Below are 26,191 nucleotides of genomic sequence, written 5' to 3'. Positions count from 1 at the left end.
TTTCTGTATGTTAAACTCCTGCTTTTACTGACCTTTTGCTGGAAGAAAAAGAACTCATTTTGGTGAATGTATTTTCAAAAACCAAAATTCTGTCACAGGTATCTGATATAAAATCCATCCCTGATTTACTGGGTCATGTATAAATGCATTATTATTGTATACACAAAAGCATGGACATTTTTCTCATAAACAATAATCTGCAGACACAGAAGTGGTAGTTGTGAAAATTAAAAAACAAATAATCAGCAAAACTATTTTATTTGGTCAGTATTGTATGATTAAGCATAATTTGCAAGTGCTGTGGATACAAAAATCTTAAGTTTATTTTTTCTTCATCATTGCTTTGATCCAACGTGCATGTTTCCAAACTACAGTGTAGATATTCGATACATCAGGATATTTACACTCCTTTATGTTGAAGGAAACAATGCCCACTGCCACTGAATTGCACACCAATGGGCCTCCAGAATCGCCCTGCAAGAAAATATGTGAAGAAGATGTTTAATAGAAGAGCAATGATCCATCCCTAGTCCAAAACAACAACGAAAAATACTAAAGTACATTTATGTGTATATGAAGATGAGGCTGTGGCTAGTCACAATTTTTATCTTTCTTAATTATCACAAAACCTTATAGTTTATACACTTATAGACATAGTGACAACTTGCCCCACTCTCTCCATTATGTTTATTAACTGAGCACACTCCACTGTTTTGTTTATATCCTCCAGCACAGATGGCGTTTTGGTGGAACTTGTGTGATGTTTTCTTTGTATTTCTTCCATGCTTTCTTGCAGTCCCGGATGTCAACAGTTGTTACATTCAAGGCCAAAAGGTCATTAACAACTTTACGCTGTTTAGTGGAACCCAGTCCAGCAACCAAGCACTGGGTATTGCTTTTAACACTGTAATGCTGATGTGGGATTTTCACACACATCAGCACATATTGAGGATATATCAGAAATCCTCCACATAGATGCTGTTTATTGTTCTGCACGGAGACCATGAATTGCAAGGAATTTTTTGAAGCTTTTTTTCCCATTGATTATGTCATCTCCAACCACAACTATTGAGAAAAACAATACAGAGATAACTATAAACTCAAACAATAGTCCCTTTAATGGCAAAAATTCAATGTGTAAAGGTTAAGAATTACTAATGAAAGATGCAACCTGTGATGTGCAGTGTGGTCTCAACTGTGGCAAACAGAATAGCAGTGAAGCCTGTCATTGTGCTTGTGGAAAATTGAAAATGTGTCACTGACTTTTAAACTACTGTATTTTACTAATGTAAAAGAGCAAGCCTCCCTTTGCACAGCAAACCACAGCTTTTCCATACAATGAAAGTCAATGCAGTACAAAATTAACACTGGACCTCACTCAAAATGTTCATCATATAGACAATTTGCACAGAAAAATTAAGTCATGAGGGTCAGTAAATTGCGACATTTATTTTTGAATTGGTGAATCACCCATTACTCAATAAATAGTACAATTTTATAGGTTGATTTTCCTGTTCTGTTTGTAAAAACATTGCTCACTTGCTTGAAAACCCTGACCAGCCTAACATAGCAACAGTGGTTCAATCATTGGTGTTAGTTTGGGCAGAGATGTCTGAACAATGTTTCGGGAAACCTGTGTGAAAATAGTTGTTTTTTTTTGTTGTTTTTTGCAGACTCAATATTTTATGCATATTTACTTAAGAGGGAGTCAAGATGGCGCCGGTGTTCATGGCATGCCATCTACCTGTTTTGTTCGTCTTTGTTTTGTTCCTGTTATTGATAACCTGTTTTACTCAATATGCATCTTCATTATTTATTTATGACAGGACTCAACTGCTAACGATCCAGGCAACTGTGAATGCTGCTTCTAAAGATGATTTTAAGGGATCGGGTTTTATCCCTCAGTACCTGTTGGAGAACATTCCCGTGCACCTGTGCCGCTCCTCCTCCGGTGCTCATCGAAGACGCCGATGTAGGAAGCGAGGAAAACGCAGTGGTGTTATTGTAAAACTGAAACGGGCCATTGATGGCAGAAAATTGAGTGCCGTATTTCGTCCAGGATCAATGCTTGCGGATAGGAGGGATGTTAACCGTAAAATTTGTCGGCGCTTCACGACTGGCGTGCGTGGCTGGATTCACCCAATACTTCCTGATGGCGCGGCCTTTGTGAGAAAATCGGGATAGTCACGTGTCTGTACGAGAGGCATTGAGCTGCTGAATCTTCGCTCCGTCTGCATCGAGCAGCAAATGACCAAAGAAAATGCCACAATGCAAATGGCTTCACTCAATGTTCGATCCGTGGGAAACAAAACTTTTATACTTAACGATTTTATCATGAACAATAAATTGGATTTCCTTTTTTTGTCGGAAACATGGTTAAAGGTAGGAGATATTACTCCGTTGGCTGACCTTTTACCATTGGGTTACTCCTATTATAATTCTCCTAGGTTAACTGGGCGAGGTGGGGGCCTTATGTCTATTTTTAAAGATGATATCGGATGCCGGACGATCTCTACTGAAATTTATAATAGCTTTGAACTACAAACGTTTCAGATAATGTTGACTAATCCTGTGCTAGTGGCTCTTGTGTATCGTCCTCCAAAGCCAAATAAGGATTTTATGAATGAATTTTCTGATTTTGTGAGTAGGCTGATTACACAGTTCGATAGTTTTTTAATTATTGGGGACTTTAATGTACACCTGTGCTGTGGGCAGGATGTGGTTTCCAGAGAGTTTGTAAATATGATTGACTCTTTTGATCTGATACAGTGGGTAAAAGGGCCAACTCATAAGTTGGACCACACATTGGATCTTGTTTTATCTTTTAACCTGTTAGCCAGCACCCCCCATTATGGGACTCACAGCTGAAAGTGCTCTAACTAACTTATAATTGTAATAGTTTCCTACTTCAGTGTGTTACAAACATAATTGTGGTGTCTTTAGAAAGAAGACCCTTTGGGCTTCACTTTTTATCAACCAGATTTGATAATGCTCAAAAATATTAAAAGTTGTACACACTAAATTGCCTTGAATTTCTTTTACCACTCTTAAATATTTTTTTATTTGATATAAATATACATGAAATAAGTCCTGGAGCAATCTAGAAAAGTAATGGGTTGAAAGCCACATGTCTCATGAGTTTCTATTTCAAATCGGAATAAAATATCATGAAAAATGAGACTACTGCAAATATTTTTCTGAGACTATGTCTACACTCCCCACCCCCCCCCCCAAATATAAGAAAATATATTTCCCAATAGTATTGAGGGCTTCTACAAACTATTTAGTCAGTAAACATACCACTGCATAGTTTTTTTTCAATTATAAAACACTAGACATAAACTTAGACATCATATAAATGATTTATTTGAGCAGTAGAAAAATACAATAAGAATAATTTGAGTAAGAAAAATAAGAATAATAAAAAAAAATAAAAAAAGATTTAACATTGTTTGCCAATATAGAACATCCTGAGATTGCTAGAGATGCATATTTTACAATGAATTACGATGCAAATAAGTGCTGATGTGCTGATGGCCACTTATACAGATGGTAATCAGTGTTGGGAAGGTTACTTTGGAAATGTAATAGGTTACAGATTACAAGTTACCCTGTTTAAAATGTAATAGTAGTGTAACTTTTTCAATTATTAAAGTAATGTAACTAATTACTTTTGAGTACTTTTTGATTACTTTTCTAAATTTGTGAAAATAAAGAATAATAAATAAAAGCATATACATCAACTTCAATACAGTTATCTAAGACGTATTCTTTGTACTAAACTCCTGAAACATTGGTGTTTTTTTTAAACTTCTGTCTCTTTGTATATGATGATAGTTTCTCAAAATAAGTAAAATACACATGAAGTGACACAGAACAGTTCTAGAAATTATGTTTATGTGCTCGTGTACTCCTATATTGAGGCGGCAGAGGTTGAAAACACTGCGAGCTTCAGTAGGCCTATGTGTAGTAAATGAAACCATGTCTTTGCCATTAATTTACAGGAGGGGGGACTGGGAAAAGAATTCAGACTGGAAAATTCAAACTCATACAAACAAATTCATGGACAAAACTATTTTTTGTATGGACCTGACATAAAAAAGGTTTAAATCTTAAATTTGGGGACATGCAAAATAATTAAAAGTTCTCTCCTGAACTGCATCTTCACTTCCATTTTTCTCTTCAGTCTCTTTATTTTGCCCTGTTATCCATCTCTCTCATGACTTTAATACTCAAGATTGAACAAAACTATACTATACAATACAATACTCTACAATACTACAATATCTTTATAGAAAAATCCTAATACTGTAGACTAGTCATGTTTTTCCCTTACAAAAATTAACCATGCTTTTATTAGCCTATATAAAAGTAAAATAACCTTGTTTTTTTATTTTTAAATAAATACATTTGTAAAATAATTGTACATTTTTGGTTACCACAGTTAAACAATAGTAACCATTTTCTCTGGATTTATAGTTAAATATTAAAATGTTAATTTTCGTAAGGGTTGTGTTGTTGTCTGTCGTAGCTCCCCCTAAACCTATAAAAAAAAATCTGAATTTTTTTCAGCTAAATTACTACTGTAACATTACAACAGATAATAATGATGTCCTTTATATAGTATTTTGAGTGATGACTGATGATTAAATAAATAAAAAAACAAAGACAAAAAAGCGTCTTTACAGATGAAACTGACCTGAAACCCTGAACAGTAGTTCTGCTTCTCTGCTCCAGCTGTGCGCTTCCACAGTCCACTCTATTCTCTCTCTCTCTCTCTCTCTCTCTCTCTCTCTCTCTCGCATTGATTACTCTGAGTCTGATCCAAACCGTTTGGCGGAGGCGCGGAGAGCGCGCGAGTCATGACAATTCATGACTTATTAGAGATTTAATTATCAAATGGCGGATTCACAAATGATCGCTTTAGTACATTCGGCAGGCAATTATACAATAATGATATTAAATAGTGGGGCAAAATCGGCTGCCAGGCCACCGGGAATTGTCCCGGTTCTCCCGGTGTCCAGTCCGCACCTGATTTCCACAGACAGGCAGAATGTGCAAGTCATATATTGCATTTTTGGGGCTTAATATTCACAGACACTAGTCCATGTCATGTTTTGATTCAAGTGTACTGACCTACTTTTGATTTAGTCATCCAAAATGTGGGATATTCCGTCCGCGTTAGGCATTCCGTTTTTATGACTGGATTCTACGAACCAGACTGTATTTCCGCATCCCGGAAATTATTAGGCCGGTATGTCTCAGAATAGTCAGTGCAATTTGGGAAAGAAATCAGTTAAATCTGTATGTGGATGTGTGTAAATATTCAAATGTAATCCCCTTTGTAATCGTAAAAAATTTCATAAGTAACTGTAATTTAATTACTCATTGTTTCGTAGTAACTGTAACTAATTACAGTTACAATAATTTTGTAATTAAATTACGTAACGCCGTTACATGTAACTAGTTACTCCCCAACACTGATGGTAATAACACAAATGTGCCGAAGTAAATAATCCACTCTCCCTATTCAAATAGACGCGTTCACTTTGATAGCCGTGACCATTCAGTAATAGCGAGCTGATTTGGGCTGATTTGCACTCAAACAGATGGTAATCATGCACATACATTCACATTCAACATAAAACACACTCTCACATATATAAAAACTCTCTAAAATAAAAAGAAAGACAGGAATTTGCGATCGCTGTAAGTTCCGCCTCCATCAGCTGACAGGTGCGTCAGAGCGCATCACCAGCTCTGAGGAGAGAGTGCCAAATTCAAATAAACTATTTTCCGCCTATTTTTCATTCATTCTTTTTTCCGGTGGATCGCCTCATTCTGTTTGTGACACTGTACGCTGCAAAACCGTGCCGTGTTTTTACTACCAAGACGCAGTTTTCGACTGTGAGTTATTCCATAACCGACGCAAACAATTCTCTAGCTGAAGAAATGAAATGAAAACAAAGGAATTATGATCCATATTACAACGTTATTGCTTCGTTGGACTAAACGTGCTTCATGAGATGTCGTTCAGTGGACCCTTACCTTTCTAACTAAACCGGGATTTACAGCTGTGGATGTGTTTATGACTCGTTATTACGACGGATCTTGTATGTACAGCGTTTTCGATGTTTATTTTTTTGAATTTCTTTTACCACTCTTAAATATTTTTTTATTTGATATAAATATACATGAAATAAGTCCTGGAGCAATCTAGAAAAGTAATGGGTTGAAAGCCACATGTCTCATGAGTTTCTATTTCAAATCGGAATAAAATATCATGAAAAATGAGACTACTGCAAATATTTTTCTGAGACTATGTCTACACTCCCCACCCCCCCCCCCAAATATAAGAAAATATATTTCCCAATAGTATTGAGGGCTTCTACAAACTATTTAGTCAGTAAACATACCACTGCATAGTTTTTTTTCAATTATAAAACACTAGACATAAACTTAGACATCATATAAATGATTTATTTGAGCAGTAGAAAAATACAATAAGAATAATTTGAGTAAGAAAAATAAGAATAATAAAAAAAAATAAAAAAAGATTTAACATTGTTTGCCAATATAGAACATCCTGAGATTGCTAGAGATGCATATTTTACAATGAATTACGATGCAAATAAGTGCTGATGTGCTGATGGCCACTTATACAGATGGTAATCAGTGTTGGGAAGGTTACTTTGGAAATGTAATAGGTTACAGATTACAAGTTACCCTGTTTAAAATGTAATAGTAGTGTAACTTTTTCAATTATTAAAGTAATGTAACTAATTACTTTTGAGTACTTTTTGATTACTTTTCTAAATTTGTGAAAATAAAGAATAATAAATAAAAGCATATACATCAACTTCAATACAGTTATCTAAGACGTATTCTTTGTACTAAACTCCTGAAACATTGGTGTTTTTTTTAAACTGCTGTCTCTTTGTATATGATGATAGTTTCTCAAAATAAGTAAAATGCACATGAAGTGACGCAAAGCAGTTCTAGGAATTATGTTTATGTGCTCGTGTACTCCTATATTGAGGCGGCAGAGGTTGAAAACACTGCGAGCTTCAGTAGGCCTATGTGTAGTAAATGAAACCATGTCTTTGCCATTAATTTACAGGAGGGGGGACTGGGAAAAGAATTCAGACTGGAAAATTCAAACTCATACAAACAAATTCATGGACAAAACTATTTTTTGTATGGACCTGACATAAAAAAGGTTTAAATCTTAAATTTGGGGACATGCAAAATAATTAAAAGTTCTCTCCTGAACTGCACCTTCACTTCCATTTTTCTCTTCAGTCTCTTTATTTTGCCCTGTTATCCATCTCTCTCATGACTTTAATACTCAAGATTGAACAAAACTATACTTTACAATACAATACTCTACAATACTACAATATCTTTATAGAAAAATCCTAATACTGTAGACTAGTCATGTTTTTCCCTTACAAAAATTAACCATGCTTTTATTAGCCTATATAAAAGTAAAATAACCTTGTTTTTTTATTTTTAAATAAATACATTTGTAAAATAATTGTACATTTTTGGTTACCACAGTTAAACAATAGTAACCATTTTCTCTGGATTTATAGTTAAATATTAAAATGTTAATTTTCGTAAGGGTTGTGTTGTTGTCTGTCGTAGCTCCCCCTAAACCTATAAAAAAAAATCTGAATTTTTTTCAGCTAAATTACTACTGTAACATTACAACAGATAATAATGATGTCCTTTATATAGTATTTTGAGTGATGACTGATGATTAAATAAATAAAAAAACAAAGACAAAAAAGCGTCTTTACAGATGAAACTGACCTGAAACCCTGAACAGTAGTTCTGCTTCTCTGCTCCAGCTGTGCGCTTCCACAGTCCACTCTATTCTCTCTCTCTCTCTCTCTCTCTCTCTCTCTCTCTCTCTCTCTCGCATTGATTACTCTGAGTCTGATCCAAACCGTTTGGCGGAGGCGCGGAGAGCGCGCGAGTCATGACAATTCATGACTTATTAGAGATTTAATTATCAAATGGCGGATTCACAAATGATCGCTTTAGTACATTCGGCAGGCAATTATACAATAATGATATTAAATAGTGGGGCAAAATCGGCTGCCAGGCCACCGGGAATTGTCCCGGTTCTCCCGGTGTCCAGTCCGCACCTGATTTCCACAGACAGGCAGAATGTGCAAGTCATATATTGCATTTTTGGGGCTTAATATTCACAGACACTAGTCCATGTCATGTTTTGATTCAAGTGTACTGACCTACTTTTGATTTAGTCATCCAAAATGTGGGATATTCCGTCCGCGTTAGGCATTCCGTTTTTATGACTGGATTCTACGAACCAGACTGTATTTCCACATCCCGGAAATTATTAGGCCGGTATGTCTCAGAATAGTCAGTGCAATTTGGGAAAGAAATCAGTTAAATCTGTATGTGGATGTGTGTAAATATTCAAATGTAATCCCCTTTGTAATCGTAAAAAATTTCATAAGTAACTGTAATTTAATTACTCATTGTTTCGTAGTAACTGTAACTAATTACAGTTACAATAATTTTGTAATTAAATTACGTAACGCCGTTACATGTAACTAGTTACTCCCCAACACTGATGGTAATAACACAAATGTGCCGAAGTAAATAATCCACTCTCCCTATTCAAATAGACGCGTTCACTTTGATAGCCGTGACCATTCAGTAATAGCGAGCTGATTTGGGCTGATTTGCACTCAAACAGATGGTAATCATGCACATACATTCACATTCAACATAAAACACACTCTCACATATATAAAAACTCTCTAAAATAAAAAGAAAGACAGGAATTTGCGATCGCTGTAAGTTCCGCCTCCATCAGCTGACAGGTGCGTCAGAGCGCGTCACCAGCTCTGAGGAGAGAGTGCCAAATTCAAATAAACTATTTTCCGCCTATTTTTCATTCATTCTTTTTTCCGGTGGATCGCCTCATTCTGTTTGTGACACTGTACGCTGCAAAACCGTGCCGTGTTTTTACTACCAAGACGCAGTTTTCGACCGTGAGTTATTCCATAACCGACGCAAACAATTCTCTAGCTGAAGAAATGAAATGAAAACAAAGGAATTATGATCCATATTACAACGTTATTGCTTCGTTGGACTAAACGTGCTTCATGAGATGTCGTTCAGTGGACCCTTACCTTTCTAACTAAACCGGGATTTACAGCTGTGGATGTGTTTATGACTCGTTATTACGACGGATCTTGTATGTACAGCGTTTTCGATGTTTATTTTTTTTTTTGTGTACTGCTTACACAAATGTAGCAAATACAGTCTTTATAAGCTTTCCATTGAAAAACAGCAATCTGTCGTCGATGCTTGAGGCTTAGATCTTTATAATGATACATAGTTTGTCAAGATTAAATTTGTCCTGTTTCATTTAATCTATTCATAATCACTTGCATGTGCGTGTGGGAGAGGCTTTGAGGACGAGGGCGTCGGGGTGCAGGTTAACAGGTTCCTGCACATTCAGGACATTATGATTGATGAGGTAGTGTTTTCGGACCATAAAACAGTGTTGTTCAATGTATGTTTTTATAAGAATATGAGAAAGTCACTGCCAGAAAAAATATGGTCTCGGAAATCAGTTCCTCAACTGGTGCTGAGTTCTCTGCTCTGTACAAAGACTATGGTGATTCTATTTTATCTGAAACGGCTTTGATGAATTTAAGTGTTGATGAGTCTTTGGAACTGTTTAATTCTGTTTATGCTGATATTTTAGATAATGTTGCTCCTCTCAAAGCAAAAAGGGGTAAAATTAAACATTTGCCATGGGTTAACGAACCCCTACGGGCACTTAGACAACATGCTCGACAAGCTGAGAGGAGGTGGAAAAAACATAAACTGCAGGTCCATTATGAGATAATTCAGAGAATCGCTACAGACATTTCAGAAGGCCTCTAAAGACGCTAAACATAAGTATTACTCGAATGTTATCACGCAAAATGTGAATGAACCTAAAATTTTATTCAAGATTATAAATTCAGTTATTAACCCTAGGGAAACTAGGTATCCGGATCCCTCTATCCTGATTTGTGAAGACTTTTTGAAATTTTTTAATGATAAAATTGTTGGTCTATATTCTACAATACCGAAACTACTGGTGACTCTGTCTTTTGACCTGGCTGTGCCTTGTAGCACAGAATGGAGAGAATTTAGTTTTGGCGGATATTGTTGTACATCTCAAGCCTTCGTCATCTAAAAATTATGTTTTTTCACCTCATCTTTTTAAGCAGATTTTTGCTAGTGTAGGGACTACGGTGTTGAATCTGACTAATAAATGCCTTAGCCAGGGCACCTGTCCAGTAGTTTTTAAGCATGCTACAGTTCTGCCATTATTAAAGAGGCCTAATTTGGCAATAGAGGATGCAAATAATTTTAGACCGATCTCAAATTTACCTTTTTTAGCCAAGGTTTTAGAAAAAGTGGTATTTAAGCAGCTACAAGCACATCACTGTGAATTCAGTTAGTGAGCCATTTCAGTCAGGCTTTAAGTCCTGCCACAGCACTGAGACAGTGTTGGTCAAAGTGTTAAATGACATCTTTGTTTCACTGGATAATGGCGATAATGTTATTTTAATTCTGCTTGACCTTAGTGCAGCGTTTGATATGGTGGACCATGAGATTTTGATCAACCGCCTAGAACACTGGGTTGGCCTAAAAGGTAATGTTCTCAAATGGTTTAAATCGTATCTCACGGATAGATTTTTTTCTGTTAATATTGGGGGCTGTAATTCTTCAAGATTACATCTTCCTTGGGGAGTCCCACAAGGTTAAATTCTTGCTCTAATTCTGTTCTCCCTTTATATGCTACCTTTAGGGGCTATTTTTCGCAAATATAAAGTGTCATTCCATTGCTATGCTGATGATAGGCAGATTTATTTGCCTATGAGTGAGTTAAATTCAAACTCACTTGACACTTTATTAGCATGCTTACACGATGTTAAGGATTGGATGGCTGCAAATTTTTTAAAGCTTAATGTAAATAAAACCGATGTTATTGTGTTTGGCCCTAGAAAGAATGAGGTGCTGCAGTGCTTGAATGCAACTTTTTTGACTGGTTTTGTTAAATCTAATGTAAAAAATTTGGGATTTGTTCTGGATAGTGATTTAAAGTTGGACAGACAAATTAACACTGTGGTGAGATCTTGTTTTTTTTAATTTACGTCTGTTAGCTAAGACTAAACCATTTCTATCTAGTTCAGATTTTGAGAGAGCAATTACGTCCATTGTCTTTTCTCGAATGGATTACTGTAATTCCCTTTATTATGGAGTTGATGTTCGAGCACTTTACAGCGTTTACAGGAAATCCAAAATGCGGCTGCAAAAATGATCAAGTCTGCAAAGAAATATGAATCTGTGACTCCGTTATTAATTTCTTTAAAGTGGCTGCCAGTACGACGTAGAATTATTTATAAAATCCTTGTACTTGTCTTTAAGGCCTTGCACAATCTAGCTCCTGTGTATTTGTCCGGTTTGGTGGCAATCTACACCCCCTCTAGATCCCTGAGATCAGAAAATCAACATCTGCTGTGCACTACCGGGACAAAATATAAACATAGAGGTGATAGAGCTTTTTCTCGAGCAGGCCCTAAATTGTGGAATGACCTCCCTCAATCTATTAGATCTGTCAAATCTTTACACATGTTCAAAGCTGTGTTAAAACAACATCTTTTAAATTCAAATGGAGAGCACTTTTAAATGGGTTAATGTTTATGTATGTCTATGTGAGTTGGATATGTCTATCTCTGTCATTTTCTTGTTATTTTTTTGTTTAGCTTGTGACTGTAAAGCACTTTGGGCAACGTGAGTTGTATTAAACTGTGCTATATAAATAAACAAACAAACTTAAGACTGTTAGCTCACAACTATTTTTTTTTTTTTAACTGTGGAGAGTCTCATGACCTTGCATAGGCATCAGAATTTATTTTTAAGATGAGTCTGCAAACTAGACTTTCTCACAGGGTGTCTGACCACAAGCAATCAGCTCGGCCCCCACAGGAAACTAGGCCTGCTGAGAACAGTTGAAACCATCTTTCCACAGAAAAAAACTTTTGTACGGTGTACATTTTAGGACATCCTCAGACCTCAGGTATTAAATGAAAAGGTGTCATGCCTCAGACTAAAAGGCTTCAGTCATCGGACAAAACGGCATCACGCCTCGGACTGAAAAGCGTCAGGTCTCAGGAAAAACGAAGTCAGGTGTCAGGTCTCAAGATGCCTTTTGTCTGAGTCCGTTTCGTCTGATGCCTTTTTGTCTGAGTCCATTTCGTCTGATGCCTAATTGTATGAGATCTAACACCTGACATCATTTTGCCTGAGACCTGAAGCTTTTCGGTCCGAGGCGTGATGCCGTTTTGTCCGATTTTTTGTCTGAGGCATGATGCCTTTTCATTTAATGACTGAGGTCTGAGGATGTCCTAAAATGTACACCATACTTTTGGTGTTTGTCACATCAATCAAGATTTATTAAATTGATTATTATTATATTATTAAATGATCTCTAAAAATTCATCCACACAAGCAGAGCACATTATTGTTTATTCATCAAGTTCTTACTTCAAACCTTCAAGAATAGCATTTATCCATTTTAGAAATTTTGAAATCTTGGTGTAGACATTTGGTCGACTAGGTGAGTTACAGTTGTCTTTCTCATAGAATGAAACCACACCGACTGCGTCAGTATTGCACACCAAAGGTCCTCCAGAATCCCCCTGAGAAAAGAGCAGGGTGTGAATAAAATTGAACTGTCTCACGATTTGTGATTTGTACAGAATATTATTTGTACCTGGCAAAATCCTCCACGACCGCCTGCACACACCATACGTGAGGTGGAGTAATCTTTTCCCCACTTCTTCTGACATTCTTTGTTGTCAATGATGGTGACATCCACCTCCATAAGCTTAGCACTTGATACATCACTGTTGTTTTTCTTCCCCCATCCTGCAACACTGCATTTGACCTTAGCCTTGATGTCCTTATCTTTCTTTGGTATGGAGATCAACTTCACGTTCTTGCTCTTTTCGATTTTTTCATCTAGCTACATCAAGTAATTCAATCATTAATGTGGATCGTTTTCCAAAAATGTATACAAATTGGCTGACCAACTTTTTTTCTATTTACATTTTGTTTACTTCTAAGGATAATTGGCTTACTAGGTATGTTAGTATTTTTACAGTTGTTACATATATGCTTTAAAACAATTGAAACATGAAACAAAAGTAAAAAAATATTAATAGTAATTAAATATTGTAAATATTGTTCAGTTAACAGCATATGGGATCAGATCTCTAAGGCTTTGTTGATACAAAAATCTTATTTTGTGGCATCTCTGATCTTAAATCTTGTAATTACAACATAAGAGAAAACCGATAATATTTCCACATTCCCAATCCAAGTCATATCCAATTGTGTTGTGAAATCCAATCCAAATTCAAATTCTCAGTGTGTCTCAGTCTAAACAATCAGGTTTCAGGTAGCTTGTTTTATCACTTTGTTAGTATGGGAAACAATGTTTGAATCAAAGCATTTGATGATTTGCAAAATGAACTGAGTAGTCAGTCCTTAATATCAGATTTGAAACCAAATCAGATTTGTGTGCAAGGTGTAATAGGCCTAAGGGAGTAGTACGTTCACTTTAGTTAAAACGTAAAAAAATAGTTAAAACAGTATTGCTTTATTGCAGTTTGCTCTGAAAAACCTAGCTGAGTCATTTACCTGAAGTAGCATGATGTCATTTAGCAGACTAGGCTTATACCCAGGGTGGATGTGGTAGAATTTCACACCCATGTGACCAGAGCCTTTAGTGTAATCATGAGCTCCAACCACAACTGTCAGCTTGTCTCCGCTGTCAAGATGAAGAAGAAGAAAAACAAACTTAGCTTTAAGTAAAAACAATATTTGTTGAACTTCCCACACTACATTCCAAAAGTGATGCCACTGAAGAGCCATTAATAATTCCCCAAAGAACCTTTCAGTAAACGCTTCTTAAAAGAGCAATCTTTCTTAGTATGATCTTAAAAAATCTAAAGAACCCTTTGTGCAGTGGAAAAGTTCCATTGATGATAAAGGTTCATCTTACACCCATCAATGCCAAGAACCTTTATTTTTGAGGCTGTATGAGTCGTGGGCCCATTTGGTTGGATACTATTATACTTTGTGTTATTTCCAAAGAATTTGAACCAAGTGATGACCTTTTGCTGCAGTATGGGGCTCTCTTTGACTCGCAGTGAAATTGTAACTGACAAAAATAATAATAATAATAATAATAACTTACTATTTGAAGCAGTGCGCAGCTGTCATGACAAATTGTGCAGACACAAGGAAGCCACCGCATATGTGTTTTTTATTTCTTTGAATCGAAACCATGTAGGGTCTTGAATGAGGTTTGGCTTCTGTGCCGTTCACTATACCCACTTGCACAGATGCTAAGATATAGAAGAATTGTTTAGGTTGGTTAAGTGAGAAGTAGACTTGACCTAATACAGAGCATATTGCTAACATTGCATAAAATGAACATTAAAATACCATATATTTGATGAATGTAGATGACATAATTGAAGTCAGTTTTTTTCAGCATTTTCTTACCTGGAAAACTCAGATTTGGTAGCATGGTGACTAGCAAAAGCACAGAGATGATCATGATGCTGTACTTGTAAGGTTTCTCAGGAGTGCTGAAGATCTCAGTGGTGTTGATGGTGGTATTTAATGCATAGTGGGCTGGTTTAGCCCCCCATTAGCACTCATACTTCCTCTATTACAGCTTGATGTGGCTTTCATTTTGCAGCACTGAGGTGGAAAAGATAGGTGTTAGGTTTGTGGTCTTAATAGAAGTAGACTATTCTCCTCCACGTATGATGTAAATTATAATATTTCTTGTAAATTATGTTAGGCGTGAGAAATCATTTAAGAGCTTAGTCAGACTGGCTCATGCTACGTGTGATTAGATCTCTGAAGGTCAATTCACACTGCATTAAAAGACACCAACCAAAAGTAACAGTTGGTCGGGTTTTGTCTGAGCACCACGTGTTACCCATGTTAGCAATGATCTGAGGTTGAACTGTCTTGGGAAGTATCATGCTATACTTGGTTGGCTCATATCTCACACTTTTTAGTTGACTGTACATAATGTACAAACAATTAGTTGATTTTAATTGTAAAAATATATATTGATCTGTACAATTAGCATACTATGCATTTGTTGCTTAGAAAATCCTGAAAGATAAAATGATTCTCTCAGTATAGTTTCTATTCCCAGTATGCTTTGCTTCTTCAGAAGTAAATGTTGAAATGCACTGTTATTTTGCCAAAAGTTAAATTAGGACTGCTCTGGTAATCTTTAATGTTCTGTTATGTTTGGGTTTTAAAAGAATTTCTGTTATCGCTGCATTTTGAGGGTTTTACCATTGTCCTGAAGAGTAGAGCCTTTGGTCGAGGATTGGTCTAGAAGTGATAAGACGACTGTACACTGCTTTATATAAAAATCAACATTTGCAGATGTTGGTGCACTGGTGGTCTTTCTGGTTATGTTACCACATGCCTGTGTGCCATGGGTAGCTGGATAATTGAAACACACTCTACTGGAGAAACACTTACTTGATCTTTTTAAGGTAATCAGTCTGTATGGTTTTAACAAGTAAATCAGATTGTTCTTCACCTAAATACAGCATAGAATCTGAAATTGCCATGTGACATTAGTTAGCTCAACTTAACAACCAGTATATCTAACAACAAATAAATTTGTTGGAAAAAAAGGGTTTTATTTAGTTTTTTGTAAGGAAATCGTTTTGTAAGATCTGCATGCTTTTTTAAGGTCCACTAATTACAGTATTTACAGTCTTCTATTGAACTTTTGTTTATTTATAAATAGATAGATAGATAGATAGATAGATAGATAGATAATTTAATTATATGGAATGACAATCAGCTGTGGCGCTACCATTTTGGCCCAGGCCTATGAGTAGTGAGTGATTTTCATTCTAGCGGTTCATCCAATAAACAGCCAGAGGAAAGCTTTGAGTGAAAGCTTCTCAGCCAATCAGCAGCTTCTTCCCCGCATCTGGAATCTGCATCGTCACCAGCAAGTGATCCAATGAAATGAATGACGTTGGCGGACGTCATTCATTCAAGACAGACACAGACAGTTTTGCTAATATGAAACGTTTCAAAAGAGATAAATGAAGTTAGCTTACTGCCAACAGTTAAGGTGTATCTCTTTGTCCGCTTCAGCATTTAGCTGAGGACAGCGATACAAGTTGCAAGATACAAGTATATCTTGGTATACACATTAGGTTTCAGATTTGCATTACAGAGATCACGGTCACCAAAGGATGTGATACCAACTGCAGTGTTTCCACAAACCAGAGGACCTCTTGAATCATACTGAGGAAACACAGAACAGCATGTCATTAGTGAAACCAGTTCATACAGTACATCACCATAAAATCTGTCAATCATCTTTTGTACGTACTTCGCAGGATCCACCGCTGCCATAGACATAGATCATCTGTGTGTCTATGTATAAATCTCCCCATCCATGGTGACACTTTTGCTGATTTTGTATTAAAATGCTTGCCTCCATTAGACGAGCACTCCGATTTTTTTTTAGTAGTAGTAGTAGTAGTAGTAAGTTTATTTTGAGCAAAGAAAATAAAAATTACAAAACATATAAAGATACATAAATAGAAAATTAGAACAGTTAATCTCACATATATATGAATCCATACATATACCTTATACATAACTACAGACAAATATGCACACATACACACACACACACTCTTCCCTGAAAGAAATGACATCTTGATGGGAGCATCCTTTGCCCATCTTGACTTCTGAGAGACACTGCCACTCTGAGAGGCTCTTTTTATACCCAATGACGTTGCCAATTGACCTAATAATTTGCAAATTGGTCCTTCAGTTGTTCCTTATATGTACATTTAACTTTTCCGGCCTCTTATTGCTACCTGTCCCCACTTTTTTGGAATGTGTAGCTCTCAAGAAATCCAAAATGAGCCAATATTCTATTGTTATCTATATTCTATTGTGAATAAAATATAAGTTTAGGAGATCTGTAAATTAACCCATTCCTCACAATTTGTACACTGTCCCAACTTTTTTGGAATCGGGTTTGTATATATATATATATATATATATATATATATATATTATACACACGCAGCACACATATATACACACATACCTACATACACATACACACAATGCAATTATGATACACATAACTACACACATCAATCGTTCGTTCGTTATCTGGCTCGGCTCGGTGTTCATCTTCAGTTCTCTCTTCACAGCAGTTTAGTCAATGTACTGTTTGAGTAAATGAATTACTCCGGGATATTGGTTTGTTTTTGACTCAGAGGGAGTGTCAGCCTATGGCGTTATTTCCCTGTCAAATGTCGAGAGCGCATTATTGTAGCGCGAAAGTACATTAATATAATGCGCGAATGCGAATCTTCTTGAACCAGTTCACCAAATCTAACTGAATCGTTTGAAACGGCACGCGTCTCCGATAAGCATTAATCCACGAATCTCTCTGCTAGCGCGCGGAATATAATGTGCCAGAGCGCGAAACTTTAACATCAAAACAAACAAAACTGGTTACCTGAGATCGTTGATGTAACACTACAAAACTTCATATTCACAGGAAGAAGGAGGCGGGAACCGTCCGACAATAAAAATGAAACTTTAATTACAAAATAAACAAAACGGACGACTGCCGCGCACAAACAAAACCCAATCACAACTAAAATCCAGGCCTGGTCCTCTCTCGTCCTTCACTGTCGTCGCTCCCATTTTATATCCTTCCATCTCCTCCGTGGGACTCGAGACTGGTGAGTGTCGCAGGTGTCACTGATTTCCAATCACTCCACCGGCCTCGCTCTGTTCCCACGGCTCTCGGCCCCGCCCCACTCGTCACATACCCCCATCATCCCTTGCAGGCCGGGGGGTACCCACGAGACTGCTCCGGGGGGGACCGCTCACGTGAACTATTGGGTGAACTATTCCTTTAAGGTTCCCACATCCCCTCAGATTATAGTCCCCCTCTCTTCCTGTAAAAAAACTTTTGAATATTACCCAATGATTCAGTTTTGTTGGCTTTATACAAGAGCTGTGCAGTATAAAAATCGACTGAATCAAAAAGTTTTAATTGTCTGGATTGCAGAAAATAATATATTTGTGTGATCAAAATATCCCACCTTATGTATGATTCTAATTGCACATTTTTGAAGTATGGATACTTTACCTTGTATGTATCTGATGTGTGGTTTCCAGCTTAATTTACTGTCAATAGTGATTCCTAAGAATTTAATTTCTGACACTTTTTCTATTACAGTATCATCTATACTTATTAATACTTTTGAGTTTTCTTTATAATTTCCAAACATCATTACTTTAGTTTTATTTAAATTCGAACATTATTTATTAACATGCATCCATGTTTTTTGTTTTACTAATTCTTTATTTACTGTATTTATAAGTGTATTATAATTATCACTAGAATATAATATATTAGTGTCATCAGCAAATAATATAAATTTCAATAATTTAGATGGAAATTACATGGAATATATAATTAATATATAAGTTAAATAACTTAGGACCCAATACTGATCCTTGAGGGACCCTAAAAGCAATGCCCAAAAACTGACATAAACCCACCCAACTTCACAAACTGTCTTCTCTCAGATAAATAACTTCTGATCCAGTTCAAAGCAGTGGCGGCTCCTGCCAATTCTCTCAGGGGGGGCAAATGTTTGCTCGATTAATGAGGATAAGTCACCCATTCAATTGATAAATTAACGGCTACTTAAAGATGTAAAGGGAACTGAACTACTATAGTATTAATTAAAAAGAAACTGACATTGAGAATCAATCTCTTGCTCTCCTTATGTTTCTATATGCGTGTTAACAATTCAGCAGCAAATGAAGACTGAGGCCAGGATGTGGTTTTTCCACAAAAAAAAACGTTTTACTTTGATTTCAGTTTAATAAGAAATAATTGAAGTCACATAAATCACTGTTTACGCAACTCACTTATAGAACACTGCTCATTTGTATTACACTGCTCACTTATATCAAATTACTCACTTACATTACACTGCTCACTTACATTACACTGCTTACTTACATTACTCATATTACATTTCTCCCTTACATTACACTGCTCCCTACTATCCATATGCATCTTTGCTCTTTCGTGTTTTTTCACCTTCTCCGAGAGATGATACATTTCAGTGACGCCTGTAGTTGTCCATGCGATGTCCGTTATGCTCTCGCGATGGAACAAAATGCAGCGGTAAATGAGCAAAATAAAGCGTCAGCTACTTCGCAGCCGGCTAGCCTTTTTCTCCGCTCATACCAAATCCTCGAAAATCCTTGTTTATACAACTTCCCTCCCTTTGTAGATTCTTGTTTGATGTTTAATTTGGTTTCGGTGGTCCTAATTCTTTAATTGCCAATTTATCCTTATTGCTACGATGAATGAATGGTCTTTCTTTCAGTGACACGATAGAATTAATCTGCACTGTGGTAACGTTTGCCGTGATATCGATCAAGTTCAGCTGACAACTAAATTTGCATAGCCGTCTCTCTGAGTTTTTTTTTCACATTTGATCAAGATATTAAAGAAGTTTTTCACTTTTCTTGTTGTTAAAATTAAAAATAGTTTTTTAAATATTATTGGATGTCACTGTTCCCACCAGTTGTTGCACAAGTTAAGGTTACGCACGATGACGAAAGCACGTTAGGGCTAGCCCTCCCGGAACTCATTGAGATTGCATTGCAGTGCCTGCAGTTTGAAAAAAATGATCTTTGAATGGAAGTCTATGAGAGCACTCGGGGCGATTCTCAGTTTGACAGATATCACCCAAAAAGGGGCGGTACTACACAAAATGCGACTCAACGCTGATTGGACTATTTAGAGGCAGAACAAACAGTCTAGAATAGTGAAAGCTAGCATGACACTGTGGTTGAATGTGAAAGAAAAAAAATCCCTCCCTTTCGCACTTTGGTGGTGCGTCGCCCAATCGCCCTAATGGAGAAACCGGCACTGGTTCAAAGCCACTCCCATAATGCCATATCTTTCCAGTTTATTGAGAAAGATTGAATGATTAAGTGTATCAAAGGCTTTCTTTAAATCAATAAATATTCCAACTGCATATTGTTTTCTGTCTAGGGTGCTTGTGATTTCTTCCACAGCTTCAATTATGGCCATTGATGTTGGCCTCTTTGTTCTAAAACCATACTGACTTTCATTTATTATATCATATTTATCTATAAAAATGTTCTAATCTATCATTATAAATAGTTTCTCTAAATTTTTTGAAAATTAAGATAGCAAAGAGATTGGTCTATAGTTTGTGAAGATGTGCTTGTTTCCATTTTTATACAGTGGTATTACTTTTGCAATTTTTATTTTATTTGGAAATATTCCATTCTGAAATGATACGTACGTTAGGGGTTTTGAAATACCATTTATTACTTTTTTATTTAATGTCATATCTATGTCATAACAATCAATAGATGTTTTACTTTTTGCATTTATTAACACTAGTATTAATCTCTCTCTCAATCACATCAGAGATGAAGATGGTCTTCGCATTCCTTTCTATAAATGACTCATTAAATTTCATTACTTCCACACTCAGGAATTATTGCTGCTAAATATGGCCTATTGGAACTATTTACTATTTATGCATATTAAAGATTTCACCATTCATATCAATAAAATAATCTGGATATGGATTCTTATTTATTTTATTTTTAATTATACTATTTAGTACTCCCCATACCCCTTCAATATTATTTTTGTTTTCATTTAATACATTTTTATAGTATAATTTCTTACTAGTTCTTATTATATTAGTCAGTTTGTTTTTATATGATTTATATCTGTTTTCACATTCTTTTGTCCTCAATTTAATAAATTGTCTAAATAGAGTATTTTTCTTTTTACAAGCATTTGGTAAACCCTTAGTTAACCATGGACATTTTATAAATGTATTCTTGTATTTAATTTGACAAATGGGACAGTTTTTGTTAGGGATGTCCAGATCCGATCACGTGATCGGAAATCGGGCCCGATCGCGTGGTTTCAGACTCGATCGGAATCGGACGTTACCTCCCGATCAGGACTCGGATATATATATATATTCTCATTAATTTTTAACACATCTTTTGTTATGAGGTGGCACAGAGTTAGACCCTTTTGACTCCACACAGAAACAGCAACGCGTGCGGCATGACATCACTTTGTTTTCAAGAGCTGGTGTGAATAAATATAGATTCAAACTCAAAGAGACATGATAGTTTGCGCATGACCTGATATTTCATTCAGACCCAGAATACAGCGAGATGAACATCACAGAGCGCTAAACTCTCATGCAGTGTGCGTTTCATTCATACTCGAAGCCGGAGCGCGCTCTCGCGCTGATATTAGGATATTCCTAATATGGACAAAAGCGTCCAGCTATGCTGTGGTGCTCACAGGAAAACAGAAACTTATGCAAACACGAAGACATTAATATACGATCACGACAATAAATTGTTCTTCAAGTCATCTCCAGCAGGTGATAAATAAAGTATGAACAATGCAGTGCTGATTGACATAGTATTTATTACAGTATAGAAACTATTCCGCATTATTATGTGATAAACAGTGTTTGTAGTATATAAACAAATCATTATTATTTGTTATTGTCCAGCATTTATAGATTTCTAAGCCAATTAAAAGCTAGAAATTAGAGAAAAAATAAAGTTTTTTTTTTTTTTAAGAAGTCCCTTCTATTCACCAAGCCTGCATTTATTTGATCCAAAGTACAGCAAAACAGTAAGATTTTGAAATATTTTTACTAGCCTACTTAAAATAGCTGTTTTATATTTGAATATATTTCAAAATGTAATTTATTGAAGATCCTGGATCTGTTTTTTCGCTCTTCTTTATTCTTTTTTATGTATTATAGAAGTATCGGATCGGGACTCGGTATCGGCAGATACTCAAAATCAAATGACTCGGACTCGGACTCGAGGACAAAAAAACCTGATCGGGACATCCCTAGTTTTTGTTATATAATGTGCTTAATTAAAAAAAAAAAAAAAAAAATTGTATGCTTTATCCACATCTTTCTCTCTTTATACAATGCTCCAGTCTTGTTCTATTAAGTTATAATTGAGTGAATTAATTGCTTCTTCTGTCCTTATACGTTTATATATAGATTTTTGGGGAGTTTTATTAATTATGTAATTGTCATCATACATTGTGAAGACTGGCAGATGGTCAGTTATGTCACATATCATTAGGCCACTGACATGAATGTATTAAATTATATTTGTGAATATATTATCAATGAGTGTGGCAAAGTGTGAAGTAATTCTACTGGGTCTAATGATGGTGGGGTATAAGCTCATACTGTACATCCTGTTCATAACTTCATCTGTTATTTTATGTTTATTTAGATTTATCAGATCTATATTATAATCTCCACAGATAAAAAAGTATTTTGTTACTAGTTATAGAAAACATTTTTTCATCCAGTCAATAAATGGCTCCATACTTGAACCTGATGACATGTATATATATACTTATAATAATATATATACATATTTTTCTTTTCATTTTGAATTTTAATCGATATAGTATATCATTTATTGTTAGTGTCATCTTTTCAATTATGTTAAACTTAACATTTCTATGGACATATATAGCAACTCCCCTACCTGCTTTGTTTGATTTAACTGTAAATAAAAATAATAAGCATAATCTTTTATAAGTCTAATTTCAGTTGACTGTACTGCTGTTCTCGAGGTTAGGACAGAAAACACAAAGGCTAAGGTCAATTCAATTATATGATTTATGTTTCCTACATGTTCTACAAAAAATTTCCCAGTGATTTTTTTCTGCAGTTTTGGACATTTTTTGTTGGTACAATGAGCAATAAATTGAAAACAGAATCAAACAAAGCACTTGGTATTTTCTACGTCCTGATCAGATGTTACAGGTCCCGGGCAGTCGGGAAGACTGTAAGCAGTAATCAATTTGACAATAAATGAGAGAGAGACAAGAATTAGTTGTTTCCTTAACGATCCTCTTTTAATACACATACACATTTGCATTTCAGAGTCAGTAAGACACTTTGAATCACAAAATGATTCATATACATGATGGTAAAAAAAAGAATACACACTGTATAGATCAAATAAACAATAAATAAATAATAGCAACCTTAACCGAATGTATACATATGCCCTAAATCTTACAACTGGACTGAATCCAGGTAAGTATCTTAATACTGATACATGAGTAAACTTTTCTAAGACATACTGTTAAGTGTCTTAAAATGATTAATAAAATGACAAAATTTTTGGACATTAAAACATGTAAATTACAGTTTGGTATGACATTTAATTAATTAAACTAACCTTGACATTAAATGAGAGAGAGAGACAAGAATTAGTTGTTTCCTTAACAGTCCTCGCAATCGTCATGGTAACTCTACTCTCAAAAATGCAGCTGAACTACACAGTGCAAACTCATCATATATTTAAGTAATTAAAATAAAACTTATATATACATGTAAATAGAAAGGAACATGTAAAAATAAAAAATGAAATATATATAAATAATTTAATTTGTGACCCAAACTATATATATGTATGTAGGGTGGTCACACTCTCGCCAACAAAGAAGCTAATGCCTCCAAATATTCTTTAAAGGTCCCATGACATGGATTATTTCCTTTTCTTTAAATGCTTTTTAATGTTTCCTTAGGTGTACTTATATTGTTAGTATGATTTTTACATTTAAAATTTAGAAATAAAAAAGCATTTGTATATCCTGATAATAGCCCTCTGGCTTGAATGCTCTGTTTGAAGGGGCGTGTCTGCTTTGAGGCTCCGAGTAAACGACAACTGTTGTGATTGGCTGACATCTTTGCATTTGAAATGAGTATTACATGTGGACCCCTCTCAAATATATATATATATATATATATATATATATATATATATATATATACTACAGCTGTCGAGATTAACGAATCGTGGAAGTGTTGATTATATAATTATTTTTTCGATCTTTTCCCATCACATGAAAGGCTGCAGTGATGAGCATTGAGTAGACAGAGTCTGTTTATCGCGTGAATCGGTGATCTTGTCATTATTGCAACACGTTTTCTCTCACAAAATGCTTTCACCACAACTAACAGCAAACACATGAATACAGTAAGAGCTTTGTTGTGCAGCATAACAGCGTCATTCATTGTAACGGCAGTTTGGGCAAGAGTGCAGATATACTCGCGATGTGTGATAGCTCCAAAAAAAAGGGAGCGTTCTTTGATCGCTCTCTGTAGTTAAATCACAATTTAAATAACAGATTTGTTTCATGCTACTAAGAGAAACAACGTGAAGTTGATCGTTTAGTCACTGGCTTGATTCACTGATGCATAAACAGTATTAAATGATTTAGAAAGAAAGTCTGTGTGAACTTGAATGATTAGCTACACATCAGAAATCACTGATCACAGATCAGGCATTAATGAACACTGTTACTCACTGTTTGTGGCGGTTCTGTCGAATCCATATCATAAAAGTCTGTTTGTAACGCCTTTGCTGACATTGCGACTGAATTATACTAGAGCTGAAACAACGAATCGATTTAATCGATTAAAATCGATTATTAAAATAGTTGTCAACTAATTTAGTCATCGATTCGTTGCTAAATAACTTTTATTTGCCGTAAGCGGCTCATTTCGTGCATATTTCAAATCTGCGGTGACCAAAGTGTGGCAGTAATGAGCAACCGGAGGTTTTACTCAGCCAGTACAACAGGAGAAGTAGCGAATAGCCAATAGCTGGCCTCGTTTTGTCACGTGCTTCCCGAACAGCGTCTCTGCAGCATTCAGCAGGATGTGGGAGTACTTTACTTTGAGCCTTCAAAAAAGAAGAGTAACCTGTAAACTCTGCACTACGGAACTGTTTAAGGGGACGTTCACATATCGCGTCTTTTGCGCGCTCAAGTTCGTTATTTCCAACACCGCATCGAGTTAAAACATTTCAACTTTTCAGAATGCAGCAAGCGCACCGCGGGTCATGTGACAAGAACTAACCAATCAGCTTCATCCTTTCCCGTAACAACGTTAAAAGCTCAGTCAAGATGAAAGGAACAGCTGATCATAGTTGTATATGGATTTCCATTTTGAAATAAATTTAGTAGCAGAGCTACTGCAAGCGATTTTTTGAGCTGCAAATCCATTTATCCTTTGCTGAAATTTCCGCGTCTTCAAGGAGAGAGCACGTCATGGTTGCTTAGCAAAGGCAGACGCCTCAGGGGCGCTTCTGCACGAGCGCTTTGTAAAGGAGGAGAAAGTGGCGCGCCTAGCGTTTTCCACGCGTTTTTAGGCGCGATATGTGAACGGCCCCTAAGACTTTCATTTGTGCAGATTCTCCAGTACAATGTTGTTTGCAAATGTTTAGTCGTAAAAGCTGATAACATTGCTTTTTAACAGTTAACATTTAAAGCTTTACAAACATGTTCTGTGATCAGTTTGTCGTTTACCAGTTCAAAATTCAGTCGTGCAGTCTAATTATGACTGAATGAGAGAAATAAATGTTTAAAGATATTTGAAATACACTTTTTTTCTAAGTATTCACTGCTTTTTTTCACACAGCAGGTTTTTTGTGTGTGTCCAATTTTTTTTTCTGGACAACCTTCTGATGGATTTTACTTTAAATTGTGAGTTCCATTCAGGTTTCATGCCATTGGCACTTTTTTCGAAGGATTGTTTACAATTTCACAGCAAAAGCTATAAAGCTGTTTTCCAGTAAATAATAAAATACAATGCACTGCAATTTTATTCTGTTTTATCCTTATTCTTCGTGAAAATATGTTCTGAAAGATTCCTTAATAAGCTTTGCCCGGGATGTTAAACTACTTTAGGAGCTCTAAGGACTGCCATGGTGAAAACATTTGATATCTCCTTGTGAAATTTGCTAGAGTATGGGTCAGTGTTTTGATTGCAGAAGAGTTCGACAAAGGATTACTAACACAATAAAACAACTCCAGGTATATTTTTAATGAGGATATGACAATGCAAAATGGTTAAAATCTCTTAAAAATCTATGCTGAAGGATAAAGACCATTTATTAA

General features: G+C 35.7%; 1 protein-coding gene across 1 annotated transcript; it reads right to left on the bottom strand.

Annotated features, from left to right (window-relative positions):
* Positions 1–943: 943 nt before the first annotated feature.
* On the bottom strand, positions 944–14,758 carry LOC132159867 (mast cell protease 1A-like; the record flags this gene model as incomplete). The annotated part of the gene is made up of 6 exons (XM_059569503.1): positions 944–1,065; positions 12,596–12,743; positions 12,818–13,069; positions 13,747–13,876; positions 14,306–14,456; positions 14,617–14,758. Coding segments are annotated over 6 exons (906 nt in total), but the record flags the coding sequence as incomplete, so codon positions are not given.
* Positions 14,759–26,191: the final 11,433 nt, after the last annotated feature.

Source organism: Carassius carassius, chromosome 16, assembly GCF_963082965.1.
Source record: "Carassius carassius chromosome 16, fCarCar2.1, whole genome shotgun sequence".
In the NCBI taxonomy this organism is placed as follows: Eukaryota; Metazoa; Chordata; class Actinopteri; order Cypriniformes; family Cyprinidae; genus Carassius; species Carassius carassius.
This window is presented reverse-complemented; position numbering and strand designations above follow the sequence as displayed.